Here is a 16663-nt window from a genome sequence, read left to right as displayed (position 1 = left end):
AGGGAGAAAGGAATTTAAGTGTTGAGGCTGGTAACAAATTTATAGTGTAGACAGCTGATTGAAAAGCCTCTACCCAGAATTTTAAGGGCATATTAGCATGGTCTAAAAGAGTTAGACCCATTTCAGCTATATGTCGATGTTTTCTTTTAGCAACACCATTTTGTTAATGTGTATAAGGACAGGTAAAACGAGGTTGAATGCCACAAGTGTGTAAATAGGGTAAAAAGGGTTTAAATTCTCCGCCATTGTCAGTTTGAAGGGCCTTAAGTTTGAATTGATATTGCAATTCAACAAACTTATGAAAAGTCTGAAAGATGGATAGGGCATTGGATTTAAGTTTCACTGGATACAACCATGTATATCTAGTAAAGGCATCCACAAACACCATGAAATATCTATAACCCCCAACGGAAAGAATAAGAGTAGGCCCCCACAAATTTGAATATACTAATTCAAGGGACGTTTAGTTGTGATTTGACAATTTGCAAAAGGAAGCTTATGCATCTTTACTAATTTACAAGAATCACAAAAGGATAGATTAGTAGAGGAACACGAAATGTTGATTTTATTTAGAACATGTTGTAACACACGAAATGAAGGCTGTCCTAACCTAGCATGTCACTGTTGACAGACCCTATCAATACAAGCTAACTGCATGCTAGGTTAGTACGTTTATTAGAAGAAGACAAAATCTGTCTATTACAACTGTTCATGCTAGTTACAAAGGATTTAGGAAATTTTGGTGAAGAAACAACAACAGAAGGAACATGAACAGCTGATGATGCAGCATGCACAAATTTTGGAGCCAGCTGATAGAGGCCATTTTTAAGAATTCCTCATAGTAGCACCTTGCCCGAATCCTTGTCCTTAATCAAGCAAAAATTAGAGTGAAATTCAGCAATGACATTGTGATTATGAGTGAGTTGAGAGACACTAATCAAATTCTTTGTCATGTTAGGAACATGAAGAGCTCGAGGTAAAGAAATCACAAAAAGTAGGATCAATTTGTGTTAGCATTTTATTGAGACCAACATTAGCAATAGGAAGCATCTTACCATTGCTTATTGCCACTTTATCATTGCCACCATAGGGAGTATGAAGAGAGAGATTATTCAAACTGGAGGTGATATGGTTTATAGCGCCAGAGTCTACACACCAGGAGTTATCACTAGGCTGATAGGATGAAGAAGAAGAGAGTTGTAACTGATTGTCCAAAGGTTGGGTGGAGAAACCATAATGAGTCTCTAGTGCAAACCCTAAGTCTGTCAAGAAAGCTCCATTAGCCTCATGAGAAGCCATTAAAGCCTGAGATTGAGAATCACTTCCACCTCTATCAAAAGAATTTCTTTAAAAATTTCTATCAAACCTATGATAGCTGTCAACAAGATGTCCAAGTTTCCCACACAGTTGACAATAAACTCTTTTGCCATAAGGTCAACCTTTGCCTCTATTTCCTCTAGAACCATTCCCTCGGGAATTGACACCACTCCTACCAAGAAAACCTCCCCAACCAGTGTTACCATTATTACCTCTAGCTAGCTACTTGTGAGGCAAAATTGACATTCATAGCAGCATTATCAAAATTATGAACAGAAGACAAATTAGCTACATTTTTCGTAGCTAACCGTTGTTCGTGCATCAAAAGCAGATATTGTACATTCTTTAGGTTTATATCATACATTTGATATGTAATTAGACTGACAACAACATCATAATCCTCATCTAATCCATGCAAAATGGACATTAACAAGTCCTTATCATTTAAAGGTTTTCTGATTGCTGCTAGAAAATAACTAATAGTTTTGATCTTCAAGATATAATCATTCACTGACATATCATGTTTCTTAGTAGATCTAAGTTGTTGTTTCAACTTAAAAGATCTAGCAATTGTTTGTCGAGAATAAAGACTTTCAATAATAGTCTATACCTCAGTTGCAGACTCACAATGTATTACCTGACCGAGAATCTCCTTGTCTATTGTCAAAAGCATTCATCCTAGTAAGAGCTGATCAGATTTGATCAAATTGAGGAATTCTGGATTAACAATAGGCTTGTCATTTTCAGAAGGAATATATTTCAGTGGAACATCTGTCTTGTTGATAAACGACAACAAATCAAAAGCCCTAATTGTGGTTAGGAGTTAGGACTTGCGCCTTTTGATACAAGTAGTTGCTCGAATCTAGTTTTGTAGGAATGAAACTAAAATTCTTAGCAACTGAAGAAAAATCAGACAAGGAGGCAGAGGACAACGAAGAAGAAGAGGAGGTTGAATTGCGAGAAGCCATGGACACTAGTCAAGGCTTTGATACCATGAAACGGAAAGAGAAAAGTCGAAAATGAAGAGAGAATTCGCTGAAAATATTACTGAATGAAATTCAACCTTAATAACAAACACAATGAGAGGCTAGATTATACACTAGCCTTAACCGCCTCTTACACACCTTATACATCAGCATTTAAATAGACTTAATCCTCTACAGCTACAAATACAAACTAACAGTACAACCAACCAATAGCAGCATAAGAGATTACACAAGAGTATTGTATAGCAATAACTATACTATGTCAACACAATCTCTTCCACAAACGGCAAGTGGCGACAGTGCAATGTCACTGGTAGGTGACTTTCTGATGACATTTGGTAGCCGGCAATAGGGGGTGGGGGAGGGGGAAGAAGATGAAAACGGAATGAAAATTGTGAAAACGCCTTTTTACTATTTCTTGTATATCATCTTCTTGTTGCCCCAATTTCTTTGCATCAGATGACTTGCATGTCTCTCAAATGTAAGATTTTACAATTTGGGAGAAGGTGAGAAAAGCAAACACAGAGAGAGTAGCGTGGGAGAAGAACCTGATGCTCAATTTCCATTTTAGGCTACTGGCAATCTTGGGAAGTCTCAACATTTTTTTAAGTCTAGTTCTAGCCACAGCCAGCATGATAATGTTATAAAAAAAAAAAAAAAATAGAGAGGCAACTACTAAATAATAATTTTGACCTTTCCAATCTAATAAAAGTATGCATCTTAGTTGGAGTTGGAATCTCCGATTATTACAAAAGTTACAACTTCATGGGTTCATCAGGCATCTCAACTAGGATGTGGAACTGTACCTTTATAATACTAATTCCACATCCTCGATTTCTGTATCTGACTGCCACATGAATGACAGCAATGCAAGTTCTGCATTAGGCAATAGCCTTTTTCTGATCTTCTATCGTTCATATTTACTTCTTCTCTGATACCATACGGTTGAGTCAAGTGAAAGGGGCTAACATCTGTCTGTTCATGTTTTCTTTTTAGACAGAGGAAATGCAGATTAGAAGGTGCTCTCCTTTACTAGAAAGTGCATTTTTATCAAGTGATGGTGTCTCAGCCTCTGGTGAATGGAGAGCAGTCCCAGACATTTGGAGGTATTCGGCAGAAAGATTTGGTGATCGGATAGCATTGGTGGATCCATATCATGATCCTTCTTTGACTTTGACTTATAAACAGGTCAATCTTTCTTATAGTTCTTTAATTCTTGAATGTCTACATAAAAAATTGAGCCTTTTTCTTGCATATTGGTGACCATTTAGCACAAACCAGTTTCCCTCTCATCCTTCAGTCAAGATTCATTAATGAGTTGTTAACAACTGCAAAGAAAATATGACCAACATAGCAGTGATACAACTTTTTCAGCACTTGGTCAACTCATTAATGTTTGTCTATTTTCTATTCCTGAAGCCAATCTCATTCTTTGATATTATTGTTTCACATCATATCTTTTCTTGTAGATAGGATTTGTTGTTGTTCTTCCCATCCACTTCTGTACAAGTTTTGCCCCCTTAGTGGTTTATTGTCAATGAATTACTTGTCAAAAAATTTACAACTAAAAATGGAGCAGTTCCCTCTTGAGTCCTGACTCATTAAGCACGTTCTTTTATTTTCTTTATGCTAACTCACATCTTCTATTCCACTTCATGTATATCATTTTCTGTGTATCATTTAGTTTCCTTTAATATGTTATAATTGAAAAATTCAGCTTCCCCTACTTTAAATCCTGGCCATATCTTCTATTTCCGTTCCTCTTTGGGTATGCCCATACAATTCAAGCCAACTTTAATACACATATAAGTGGAGAACTTATGTTTCAAACTTAAACTCTCTTCTGGAATGACCCTACAATCCATGCATGCTAGCCACACTCTTTTACCCAAGGAGGGAAAATGTCTGTCTTACTCGTATTTGATCCAAGGACGAAGCCGGATTTGTATGGTTAAATACCGTACCCTAATTAATATAAATTTTTAATGTTTAGTCATCTATTTTGACTGTCAACTACTAAAGTATGTTTTGTTTAGGATTTGATGTTGGTCATTTGTTTTATCTGTTGTGAATAGGGAAAGACAATATTGCATTTCCGTTTTGTTTTCGTTTTATTTTCCTTTTAATTTGTATAAAGTACATCTGTAACCAGCATCAGTTTCAAACAGCTGGAGCAGGAGATATTGGATTTTGCTGAAGGCCTGAGAGTTATTGGAGTAAACCCTGGTGAAAAGTTAGCACTGTTTGCTGATAACTCCTGCAGGTGGCTTGTTGCAGATCAAGGTATGTACCAGTAAACTTTATACTTTTAACTTATATGCCCAAAACTATTACTACACAATAAAGTTATCTAATACTGTATGTTATTATCTAGATTCCTTATCTTTTTGTGTGCACGCGGGCATGCTTGTGTGTTGTCCATTTTTCTCTGTGTATGTACTGTTTCCCTATCCATTTTTCCATGCTGAAGGATTCCGTTTATCCATATTAAGGGAACCAAATCAACCAACGGTATTTGCTTTGCTGTCGTCACCTTGCTTGTGTTTATTTTTTATTTTTGTTCTTTGGGTTGAGATGTGCTTTTTCTGCCAAGAGTTAGCTACTTGTTGATCCATATTTAGTGGTCATGTATTGGCTATCAGCAGTTGCACAGGGAGCTCCAATATGACCCAGTTGCATTTATACAAGGCATGCTATGAGCTTGGGGGCCAAATTTTATTCAACTAACATAATTCGTGAAAAGAAATTCAGTTGTTCTCTGAATTCAAGGGGGGTGATATTTCTTATTGCTAATTGTGGAGAGGAAAATAATGATTACTATCTTGGATTGTGGTCTGATGAGAATGTGACAAAGGGAGCCTGGAGCCTGTGGCAGTAGCTACAATTCTTGCCTTCAAATGAATGCTAATAATCTAATTGGAATTTGAGCATTGGCTCCCATATTCTTGTTGGTTTGTTGAGGCCACTTCATTGGAGTCTTGGAGTAGGAATTTAAATAATGCCTGGAAGAGCTTATATTATTGTACATGTTATAGCCTACTAGGGGTGGAGTTTTCAGGATTTTTTGCCATCTCAAATAGTAACTTGGTTATGAATAGCTACTTCAACTTCACCATATCATATTAGTGTCACATCATCGACCTGCTAACATAATCTTTTTGATTTCTGGAACTTATGATCATACTTACACATCTTTGTCTCTAGGTATGATGGCCACTGGAGCAGTAAATGTGGTAAGGGGTTCAAGGTCATCTGTGGGAGAGCTTTTGCAGATATATAACCATTCTGAGAGGTTGATGAAATACCACTTCAGAGTATTTACAGTTAGATGGATTATTGCTTTTCTTTTATCTATACCTATGACAATATTTCTGTAATGCCATTTGTATTATGCCTAATGTCCCCTTTGGTTCGCTGATAAGTTGGAGGTAATACCATCTGGAATTGGTCATGCCATGTTTGGGATGGAAAAATTGGTGGGATAAAAGCTTTGACACGTGGGCCAAAATACCTCTCTATAAAAGTCATTCTGCCTATATGTATTTTATATTATATTTTGTATATTATATATACAATTAGATATATTATATGTAAGTATTTGAAAATATAATTATATATAACTTTTAGCAAATGGACTGTTTGGTCATTTGACATTTAATGCCAAGTAATACCTCATTTATATTTTCACTCCCCAAATATAGAATAGTTATAACTTCAGGTAATACTTCCTTTACCAAATGTGAGACAATATTGTTTAGTCTCATTACTATTTTATCCTACACTTAACTTTATCTCATCACTATTCTATCCGTGAACCAAATAGGCTGTAAGAGTTCCTACTGAGTTTTCTTGGTGGTCTTTTTTCTACCTCTTTTGCTACAACTTCTTCCACTCTATTCGCTCTCTCCAAGGGAATCTATAGGTTTCTTTTCACACATTCAAAGTATTTTAAACACATAAAAAAAGGTATTTTAAATGCTTCTAGTGTACTTACCTTCAATGGGTGCCAGTTCAACCTTATTTTACAAAGAACCTCTCTTAATTTTGCCTTTTCTTGTTTGGCTGAGCATCCACCTTAACATTCTCAACTTAGTTACATTACTTTGCAGATTTTGATACTTAACTGCCTGATATCATGCGTTATGCAACAAAGTTGGTATTATGACTATATGATAAAACTTGTTTTTTTAGCTTTAAAGAGATTTTCCAATCACATAAAATCTTGGGAACACTTACCATCTTGCTTTTATTTTGCAAGTAACTTTTTCAGGAATTTCCTTGTCTTTTTTAATAATTAATCAAAGGTATCTGAATGATATTTTCTTGGAATAACTTAATCTTCAAGTCTGACAATCACATTATTGAGACTTCTACTTTTAGTAAACTTACATTTTATATATTCAGTTTTCTACCTGCTCAAAAGTCTCTAGTTTCTGAGGTGTCCCATAATTACTTGAGCTTACTATTCATACTCGTTTTGGTCTCATAATAAGACAATACACCCATTCCTAGAGCAAATAGGTTTGAACTTTTTTATAGGTCTTTGATGTTTTTTAGCTGTAACAAGAAAAGTTTGAATTTTCCTTTACAAGTCCTAACACGTTTTTCCAGTATGATACATGTTGTCAATAACTTGTATACACAATCCAATCTCTCTTCTTTTCTAAAATTCTTCACAGTACTTCTTTAAGGATTTTGTCAGACTTTTTTCATTTTCCAAATCTATAGACACCATATAAATTCATTTGTTTATCTCTAGACTTTTTTATTAGATACCTTAGCAAATAGATAGATTTTATTGTTGTTAACTATTAAACCAAATCGGTGATCAAGGATCTTGATTTCTGTTCTTAATCTTTGCTCAATGATCTCTTCTCAAGTTTCATGATGTAGTCCATTAGCTTAATTTCTTTATAATTTCTACATTTTTTAACATTCATTTGGTCTTATAAATGGACATTAGAATACTATTTCTTCACTTGTTGAGCATATTCTTTGATTTGAAGATCATGTTACATAGTTTCATTAATATGGAGGTGACTGGAGATCTAGAATTTGTGTAGCCAACCTCACCTAGTGGGATTAAAGCTTGTGATTACCTCGGTAAGTCCCATTCCATTTGTAGGCAGAAAGACATGACAAATTTATTTATTTGCTATTTTGGTGAAGTGAGTAGTCTTCGAGTAAGAAAGCGGGTTTTCTTCAAGAGCAATTGGGAATGAGGTTTGTGTGTGTGTGAGAGGGATCTTCCAACAGGACCATGCCAGTGACAGAGCACATGTTGGTGGTAGATCTGACGGTGCCTCGAGCTATAGGGAAGAGGGTTTTGGGGGTGGGTGGAGGTAGGAAGATGACTGAAGTGGTGGAGAAGGTGCACATACATGGTAAGTTGACATGATTCTTCTAGTTGGTTTGTGCTGATTCAAGTTCACTGAAATGGTGGAGAAGATGCAAGCTAAGCTTAAAAAAAAAAAAAGAAACACGGAGGATTAGGGTAGTCATTCTTTTTGCTTGACCTGAGAAACTAAAATTAAACATGTAAGGTTGTACGGTCTCACTGTCAGAAATTATAGGGAGGTTTCTGATATGTGCCTACAAAGATGCATACATATCCAGGTTTGCTCATCTTTTGTGAAAGTGTGATGTACTGTTCAATGGTATATGTTATTTCTTTTTCCATGGGTTCAATATTCAATGTTCACTTCTCTCTGACTTTACACTTTCTTTGTGGAATTACAAAATATGTTACTTTTTTTTTCATGTTACTGTAATACAGTGCTGCACTTGCTGTGGACAATCCTGAATTGTTCAACCGGATTGCAGAAACGTTCTGTTTTCAGGCAGCTATAAAATTTGTCATACTACTTTGGGGGGATAAATCATGCCTGAATGGTGATGTGCTGGAGAGCTTTCCAGTTTACAGTTATGAGGAGATCATAGATTTGGGACACAAGAATCGTATGCTTTTGCTTAGTTCTCATGATGCTAGTAAGTTAATTTACATTGAGCTTCCTCTTTATCGTTGGACATGCTGTTATTATATCTCTTTTATAGTTAATTTCTTAGATAAAATCTACTTGCAGTAAAAAGTCTAGTGTGTATATACAACAAAACCCCAGCATAGTAATATTGCATGCATGCAGTATGGGTTAGAAATAAAGCTAAAAGGATTTTTCATTGATTGATTTGTGTTGCAAGGCCATTTCAGCATCAAGAACAATACCTCACAAGAATGTGGGCTATGAAATTAATTACTTCTCTTTCTACTCTCCTGCCATAGCATTGTATTATGATGTTGAGATAATTTTATTAGCCAATCCCATCTAGTGGGATTAAGGCTTGTGATTGTTGTTGTTGAGAAAAAGGAATGTAATGGGTACCCTCAGTTCATCATCGTCATAACTACAGCTTGTCCTAACTAAGTTAGGGTCAGTGGCACAACATTCCTAATGTCAATTGGCTTCTAAAAGTCGCATTGACAATACACATCCATGTAAAAGAACAATATAGCAAAATTTTATGTTGGATCCCTTCCTAATGGAGTCCTCTAGCAAGGGATTGACAAGATAAAGTTTCAACACCATCTTCATATGAAAAGGTTTCATGAGATGGCGGTGAATGAAGTTAATTGATATGGTCATATTTCACATATTTGATGTCATGAAACTCATACAACATGGAAACATGACCGTACCCTTAGTTAATTTCCTAAATTCTTCAAGACTAAAGCACTGTCTCATCGCAAGGCAATATCTATTTCTTTCATAAGCATGTACTTTATACCATATATCTCAAACGAATAAGCAGCCTTCTGGACTTGGAAATCAGGTTGCTTCTGGCTCCTTGTCGGTCACAATCTTGTTTGTTATGGATAATATCTCAAGAAGATTTTTCAAGTTTCATCTCTCATCCTTTCTATTCTCTCTATTTGTATTATCTCAATTGAAGTACATAACTTCCTCTGACTAATAAACTTTGATGCAGGGCAGCGTTATATCTATGAAGCTATTAACTCTGATGATGTTGCTACACTTGTATATACTAGTGGAACCACTGGTAATCCAAAAGGTGTTATGCTTACACACAAGAACCTGTTGCACCAGGTCTGAGTTTTCTATGTTTCTACACTTTGGCTTTGCGGTTTCCTGGGCTGGTTGTACTAGGAGTTTGGAGGCTAGAGTTTCTTTGCTTTTCCATATAACCTCGAAGCTTTTATACAAACAATCAAATATGTTTGTGCTAACTGTAATTGTGGACAATTATAATTACAATCTCTCTCTCTTTATAACTTAAGCTTGAAATGGTGTCCCCTCATCAAGATTTTCTTCACAAATGCTTTTATCTTAAAAAGAAAATAAATAGGAGAAATATAATCCCCTTGTCCCCCTGTATTATGATATTAATACTTTAATTGCATGAGATGAGAAAGCAAAACTCAAATGAGACATCCTCCCATAAAGAAGACAAGAAAATAAGAAAACTTAACAAAGATGACAAGGAGACAAGAAGATACTGCTGAATTTTGGTTCTATTTTTTAAACGTCTTTTCTGCTTTAAAAAGCACCAAAAGTGGATGGCTCAAACTAGGGTGAGCCAGTGACACGTTCTTTTTTAAGGCCACATTACTTGTGGTGTTCTTTTTATATGAATGTTTATAATAGTATACACTTGGGGAATGAATACTTAATTAGACAGCCCTGTCACCAAATAGCAATAGTTCTTTTGATTAAGTTGGTCTCTTGTATCTTTCTTTTTTCCTTTTTATCTCTTTGGAAGTTTTCACCTTGTTTTTAATTATAAAAAGCATATTTTGCCTATGGTCTGATGCTTTGCTTCTGTTTTGATTTTCTAGATAAATAATTTGTGGAACATTGTACCAGCTGAACCAGGGGATAGATTCCTGAGCATGCTTCCACCTTGGCATGCATACGAGCGAGCTTGTGAATATTTCATCTTTACTCATGGAATTGAGCAAGTATACACAACTGTGAAATACTTGAAGGTGCTTTTCAAATTTTTTACTTTCATAGTCAAGTTTCTTTATGTTAAATTGCAAATTGGTCTTCTGTCAAAATGATTTTGTAGTGACCCCAACACTTGGAATGGCTTTTACCCTACAGCTTCCCTCTGTTTGCTTGATCAAACGCTATTAACTAACCTTTCAGTTTAGGTGTCTTCATTCTGTAAAGAAAGAGAATGGAATTTATCTGTCTTATGATTGCTGTTATTTCTTTGTAGGAAGATTTGCGGCGCTATCAGCCTAATTACCTGATTGCTGTTCCTTTGGTTTATGAAACACTCTACACGTAAGTCCTCTGTTTTGGAATTAGTCAGAATCTTAACATGAGATATAATAGGAGAAGATCATTTATACAAATGATTGATGAGCTAGAATCTAGGTAGCAAACCTTACTTAGTGGATTAAAGGTTGTTGTTGTTGCATCCTTGATGTAAAGATGAATATCTTTTGGCATACAAGCATGGACCAAAATTTTACTTTCTTTCTGTATAGAATCTGAAAACAGAGGAAAAGTAACTCCATAATTTGCACCTGCTACTATAAAGTCATAAGCAAGTAGCTAAAATCTCAGTTTCCTTGCTGGCCTTTCCAAGAGAAAGACCATGTGTGGATAAAGGAGGGTTGCATTAGGTAGCCAACAGCCAGCAACATTAATTCTAGAAAAATTATGATTGGAGAGCTAGAATTCTAGAAAAAATATGATTGGAGAGATAGAATTCATTTAGCCTACCCTACATAATAAGGTTAAGGCTTAATATATTGATCAATTTTTGTTAGCTTGGAAGTGCAAATGCTTCTAAAACACAAGGGAAATTATAAAAATATTGAAAAAAAAATTATTGTGACAATGTTGGACCTAAACTGAAGTCTATATGAGGTTTGCAAACATATTAATCAATGCCCACTAAATTATGTCAATTCAGAAGTAAATTTAACACCTGTTAAGGTAAAGTCAATTCAATTAATTGGGTGAATCTCAAGTACTTATATTTTTAAATATATGTAATGTTCTAACTATATAAAATTTTATAAAAGTAGGAAAGTAACAATAATTATGATATAGGCTACCATGTTTCTACAGCATGGGAGCCCATTTGTGTAAATATGGTTAATTGTATTTTTCACAATAACGTTAAGAATGAGTTTTATTGAACAAACGTGAATACTTAATTTCATTGAACAAAAATAGGAGCCTGTCTTTGCTTAATTTCATGCTTGACAAATAATGCTTTAGAGCAAGTTAACATTAAATTGGTCATGATTTCTTAGTTCTTATGCTTAAGGTTGTCATTTCCTGTGTGGTACCACTGAATATATAATGTCATACATCAAATTCCTTTACAATTTTTATTACTCATTATGTCAGGTTACCCTTTCCTGTCTATAATTCCATTAAGATATAGATTTTTACATGGAATTCTTTCGTCTGCTTTATCCTCTCTCTCTCTCTCTCTCTCTCTAACACATGCACTTGCATTTGCTTCCACCAGGATGAGCAGATAATAATTGCATGCATTATCTTTTTCATGATTTTAGTGGTATTGTTAATGTCATTATCTAATGGAATTCAATCTTCTGCAATTCGTTTAATTGCTTCTATTTATTATTTCAGTGGTATCCAAAAGCAAATTGCTACAAGCTCGACACTTCGAAAGCTTGTTGCACTTTTGTTTATAAACATCAGTTTGGCATACATGGAGCTGAAGAGAATAGTTGAGGTTTATCCCTTTCTATGTTTATTTATGTATTTGTTTTTCACTTTCTGAGGGAGTGATTGACCTTGAATTGACTGTCACTTGAAGCCAAGGTTGTTAAAATCGGGATTTTAAGTGGGATCGAAAAAGTGTCCATAAAATCGGATCGTAAAATCGAATCGTAAAATCGTAAGATTTTAGAGATAATTAAAAATACCCTTCAATTTTTGTAAATATATGTTTATAATAACATAATTTTGTAGAAAATGAATTAATATCTTTTAATAACCTGATTATTCCTTATTATAGTTCAAAAGATTATACTTCCAAAATATAGCTCAAAAACTAGCAGGTTGGTATAGGCAATTTAGAGGTAAAATATAGGTAATTTAGAGGTAAAATATAGCTTAAAATTTTTTAGAGGATTCCTTCAACGTCTTCCATTAGATTTATATTGCATTTTTTTCTTGATTTAACATTGATTAAATCAAGTAAAATCCCGATTTGGGGTTTGGTGGTCCATTAATTAATTACTTGTTTGTCTTGATTTACTTATGCAATCAATGTTAAATCAAGTAAAAATTATAATCTAAATCAAGTAAATTGGAACTTATGCAATTAATGTTAGATGTTATGTGACATTGAAACTTATGCAATCAATGTTAAATCAAGTTCCAATTTAGAGGCAAAATATAACAATTTATTGCATAAGTTTCAATGTCAGATGCTATGTGACATTGAGACGTTAGAAGCATCCTCTAAATTGCAGCTTAAATCAATGAAGGTCTTTGAATCGTAAAATCGTTTAGGGATCTCTGAAGCGTAAAATCGTAAAATCGTATATGTAAAATCGAGATTTTATAGGATTTTATCCCAAATTGGATTTTACATGGGATTTGAATCGTTTAGGGGTCTTCGAATCGTAAAATCGTAAAATCGTACGCATAAAATCGGGATTTTAACAACAATGCTTGAAGCTATATCTCTGTTGTGAGAATCAATTTGCAAAGGCCTAAGAAGTATGGGCACTTGTGTTAGACACTTCCAACTGTGTGCTGGGCTCTTGCCCTAGAGTGTCCTATTATTGTATCCTTTTACTGATAAGGAGTAGAATGACAAATGGTATGGTGCCCATCAGGAGAGCTATTCATCCTTGCTCATCCTAGAGGTTTGGCTTTCATTAGTAATATTGGTGCACCAATGCTTTATCCATAATAAGAGTGGTAGATAACAGACCACCTTCTTTTCATTGCCTTATGGTTTAAGAGATCTGGAATCTTCTTTATTTGATCTTTCTACAGTGGTTAATGTCGGCCTTGCTGATGGATATTTTCTATAAATTTCCAAATGTTGTTTTCCTAGTCAATGAGGTTTTGGATATATTGATTGACTTGGTTTTTTCTGTTTGGCAGGGTAAATATCTAACGAAAAATAAGGAGCAGCATTCTTATCTTGTTTCAGCTTTAGACTGGTTGTGGGCAAGAACTATTTGTCTCATATTATGGCCTTTACATCTCTTGGCTAAGAAGCTTGTATATAACAAAATTCACTCTGCTATTGGAATATCAAAGGTGTGAAATTTAATGTTTGATGTTGAGTCTAAGCTCTCTCTCTCTCTCTCTCTCTCTCTCTCTCTCATATAATTAAATTGTTATGGCTAAGCAATTGAGGAAAATAATAAAATAAAACTTCTGTGACATTCTACAGGCTGGCATAAGTGGAGGTGGCAATTTGCCTTCACATGTTGACAGGTTCTTTGAGGTCATAGCCTAGTGTTCTCTTAGCTGTCTGAAGGAACAAGTGATGTTCTCTCTTCTTACACTTTTTTGTTTTCTAATTGTCATCTATTTTTGTGTACTTGCAGGCAATGGACATAAAATTGCAGAATGGGTATGGTTTAACAGAGTCATCTCCTGTTGTAGCTGCTCGACGTCCTATGTGTAATGTATGAAGCACATCCTATTTATTCTGGTTAGAACCATAGTTGTTAGCTTCTTGTTGTAGTTGATGATATCATTTGTGTTGTCCTAGCATTAGTTGTTAGTTTCTGCTTCTGTGGTTAGTAGTAACTAATCCACTGTGAATATATGGGAAAAATGCATTTGTTGATCGTAAAGCATGGTTTCGAATATCTATACTAATACGAATCCAAGCTATTTCATTTGTGGATCAAGCTTTCCTTTGTTATGTGGTATTGTTTTATACAGTTATGTGCAATTTGTTGAGGTTTTTTTAACCAATTTACCACAATTAAAAATATTAATTAACAATACCACAGTTCAAATTAATTACCAATCTACCACAAATCTTGCCACATCAGACATTGTGCTGGGAAAGTGGCCAGCGTGGTGAAGCAAGCAACAAGTGGTTTTATACATACAACATAGCAAGCAGGGCTATGTCACAGGTACAAAACTGCTTGTTTGAGAAGTAGTTCTTTACTTGCTTCAGCCACGCTAGCCACTTTTCCAGGATTTTTTCACTAATTGACCATTTTTTTTTAAAAATTGACAAAATACCACCCTTCGCAAAATATTTACCTAAATACCACTTTAAATTACCACCTGGGATGCCACACTGGAGGAGGGACCAATTTGTACTAGAACCGCATGTGTGACAACAATGCCCTTATTTGGTACTAGAACCTTGATCCCTACAGAATATCTCAAAGGACCTAGGTCTTCAATGTTAAATTCTTTGGCAACTCTTTTGAGCGCAGGCATTTTTCTATAAATTGGATTCTTTTCTGCTTACTATTGCTTTCATCTGTATGTAAGACAGTGTGATTGTTTCATTCATGTGAACATAATGTGCCTTGCATGACTCTGCTTGTAATCAAATGCTAATAAATGAAAAAGTTTAGTCATGGCCTGGTGTTCTTGGGAATGAGAATTAAATAAATCTTGACACTTGTGACACATGCTTGCACCCTACACTATGTCCTAGTGCCCTTGATTATGAAGATCTAACGAACTCGACATTTTGACACGTATTAGTACTTCAACAAACCACAAGGAAATCATGGAATGTACCACATCATAATGAATTGCCCTCTTCATTAAAACAAGTATTTGAGTTACAGGACAATTATATTTATATATATATATATTATACATATTCAACTTCATCTTTTAGAAATCCATTCTTATTAAGCACTTGTGAGCTAATCTTTATTAACAATTTTCAAGAATGTTTTCTTTAGCATAAATCGAGCTAAAAACAATCAAATATTCCTAATGTTGATTGTTAAGTCAACACATTAGTGTGTCCTAACAGCCACTGTTTATGGTGATGCCTTTTGTCTTACAATAAAAGAAAGCCTAGAGGTCAGCCCATACAATCCACTGGAACTTTTAATTGATTTATGTATGTGTGTATATATTTATTGTTTATTGTTATAAAATTATATAAATATTGATTAATGTACATTTTATAAAATTAATTAATTATCTGCACACTAATATAACAAAAGTTGGTTAAACCTTTTGTTTAAAATTTAAATTTATCATTATAATATCTCAATAATAAGTAATAACTGTCGAGCTTAATTTTAGTTTTCTGCATATAACTATCACCATCCCGCGTTTGGATAGAAAATGGATATTGGATTAATCTTTTTGTTTAAATTTTAAATTTATTATTATCATATCTAATATAAAAAATAACTGTTAGGGACATTTTGGGAACTGCAAAATGCTTCAGTACACAATAAAGTGTGTTTGCTTAGATAATGAATAGATTTATCATCTGATTTTGTTTATTGCACCATGTGGTGGTAGGTTCTAGTCGATTAGCATGAGGACTTTATTTCAGTGTATTATGCTATATAAAGATTGCTTTAATGTGCACATTTTATTTCAGTGTTTCTTTAATGTTTCTTATATCGTGAAATATAAGGGTGGTATATCACATGACATTGTCACAGATTTAACTTTTGAAGGTTCTAGGCTCAATTGGGCATCCACTTCGTCATACAGAAATCAAAATTGTGGATTCTGAAACAGGTGAAGTTCTTCCTCCAGGTTCAAGGGGCATTGTAAAAGTCAAGGGGCCGCAAGTCATGAAGGGTTACTACAAGGTAAGCTAATTCTTCAAACAACTTCTAATGTATGGCTGTGTACTTAATAGGCCTGATACAAACAAAGATGTATTACTGCAGCCCGTTCCATATCAGCTTCAAACCACTCTTTTATTGTTTATGTTATCCATCTGCTTTTTGAATGTTTTCATGCTTGAGAAATCTAACTGAAATTTTTGAAGACAAATTACCTAATATAGGATATATGTACAGTCCATGGAGCAATCAGGTAGCTCATTGAACCCGCTGCATGATTGAATGATTAGAGAAGAATGTAGATATGAGACTTTTGAATTTCTTATGAAATGCTTTGTCTGGGTGCTATCATGTCTACTTGTGCAAATGGACCATTTGTAGATTATGCGTGAATAAGGCTATTAATAAGATTACCACAAACTACATTTTGGATGTAATAATTAGATTTCATGGATCTTTTCAAAGATTTAATTAAGAAAAAAAAGTCCAGCCAAATTAAGTTGAGAATGAGATGACTCGAAGTTATATATTCAAGATAGCAGAGAGGCTCAATGGATGGGCACTTGCACCATTTTTCCTTAGGATTTTGCTT

At 34.5% G+C, this 16663-nt stretch overlaps 1 protein-coding gene across 2 annotated transcripts in view; it reads left to right on the top strand.

Moving 5' to 3' along the window:
- Positions 1-16663, top strand: part of LOC127811992 (probable acyl-activating enzyme 16, chloroplastic) — a 48231-nt gene that overhangs the window by 25789 nt on the left and 5779 nt on the right. For both annotated transcript variants that reach the window (XM_052352229.1, XM_052352228.1), the window contains exons 2-13: positions 3300-3491; positions 4472-4586; positions 5508-5595; positions 8080-8291; positions 9288-9406; positions 10156-10305; positions 10542-10609; positions 11936-12041; positions 13430-13588; positions 13725-13778; positions 13882-13962; positions 15958-16095. In XM_052352229.1, the coding sequence (XP_052208189.1) occupies positions 3309-3491; positions 4472-4586; positions 5508-5595; positions 8080-8291; positions 9288-9406; positions 10156-10305; positions 10542-10609; positions 11936-12041; positions 13430-13588; positions 13725-13778; positions 13882-13962; positions 15958-16095 (1473 nt within the window). In that variant the 5' untranslated portion in view covers positions 3300-3308. The remainder of the gene's footprint in view (positions 1-3299; positions 3492-4471; positions 4587-5507; positions 5596-8079; positions 8292-9287; positions 9407-10155; positions 10306-10541; positions 10610-11935; positions 12042-13429; positions 13589-13724; positions 13779-13881; positions 13963-15957; positions 16096-16663) is intronic.

This window comes from Diospyros lotus, chromosome 10 (genome assembly GCF_014633365.1).
Source record: "Diospyros lotus cultivar Yz01 chromosome 10, ASM1463336v1, whole genome shotgun sequence".
Classification (NCBI taxonomy): Eukaryota; Viridiplantae; Streptophyta; class Magnoliopsida; order Ericales; family Ebenaceae; genus Diospyros; species Diospyros lotus.
This window is presented reverse-complemented; position numbering and strand designations above follow the sequence as displayed.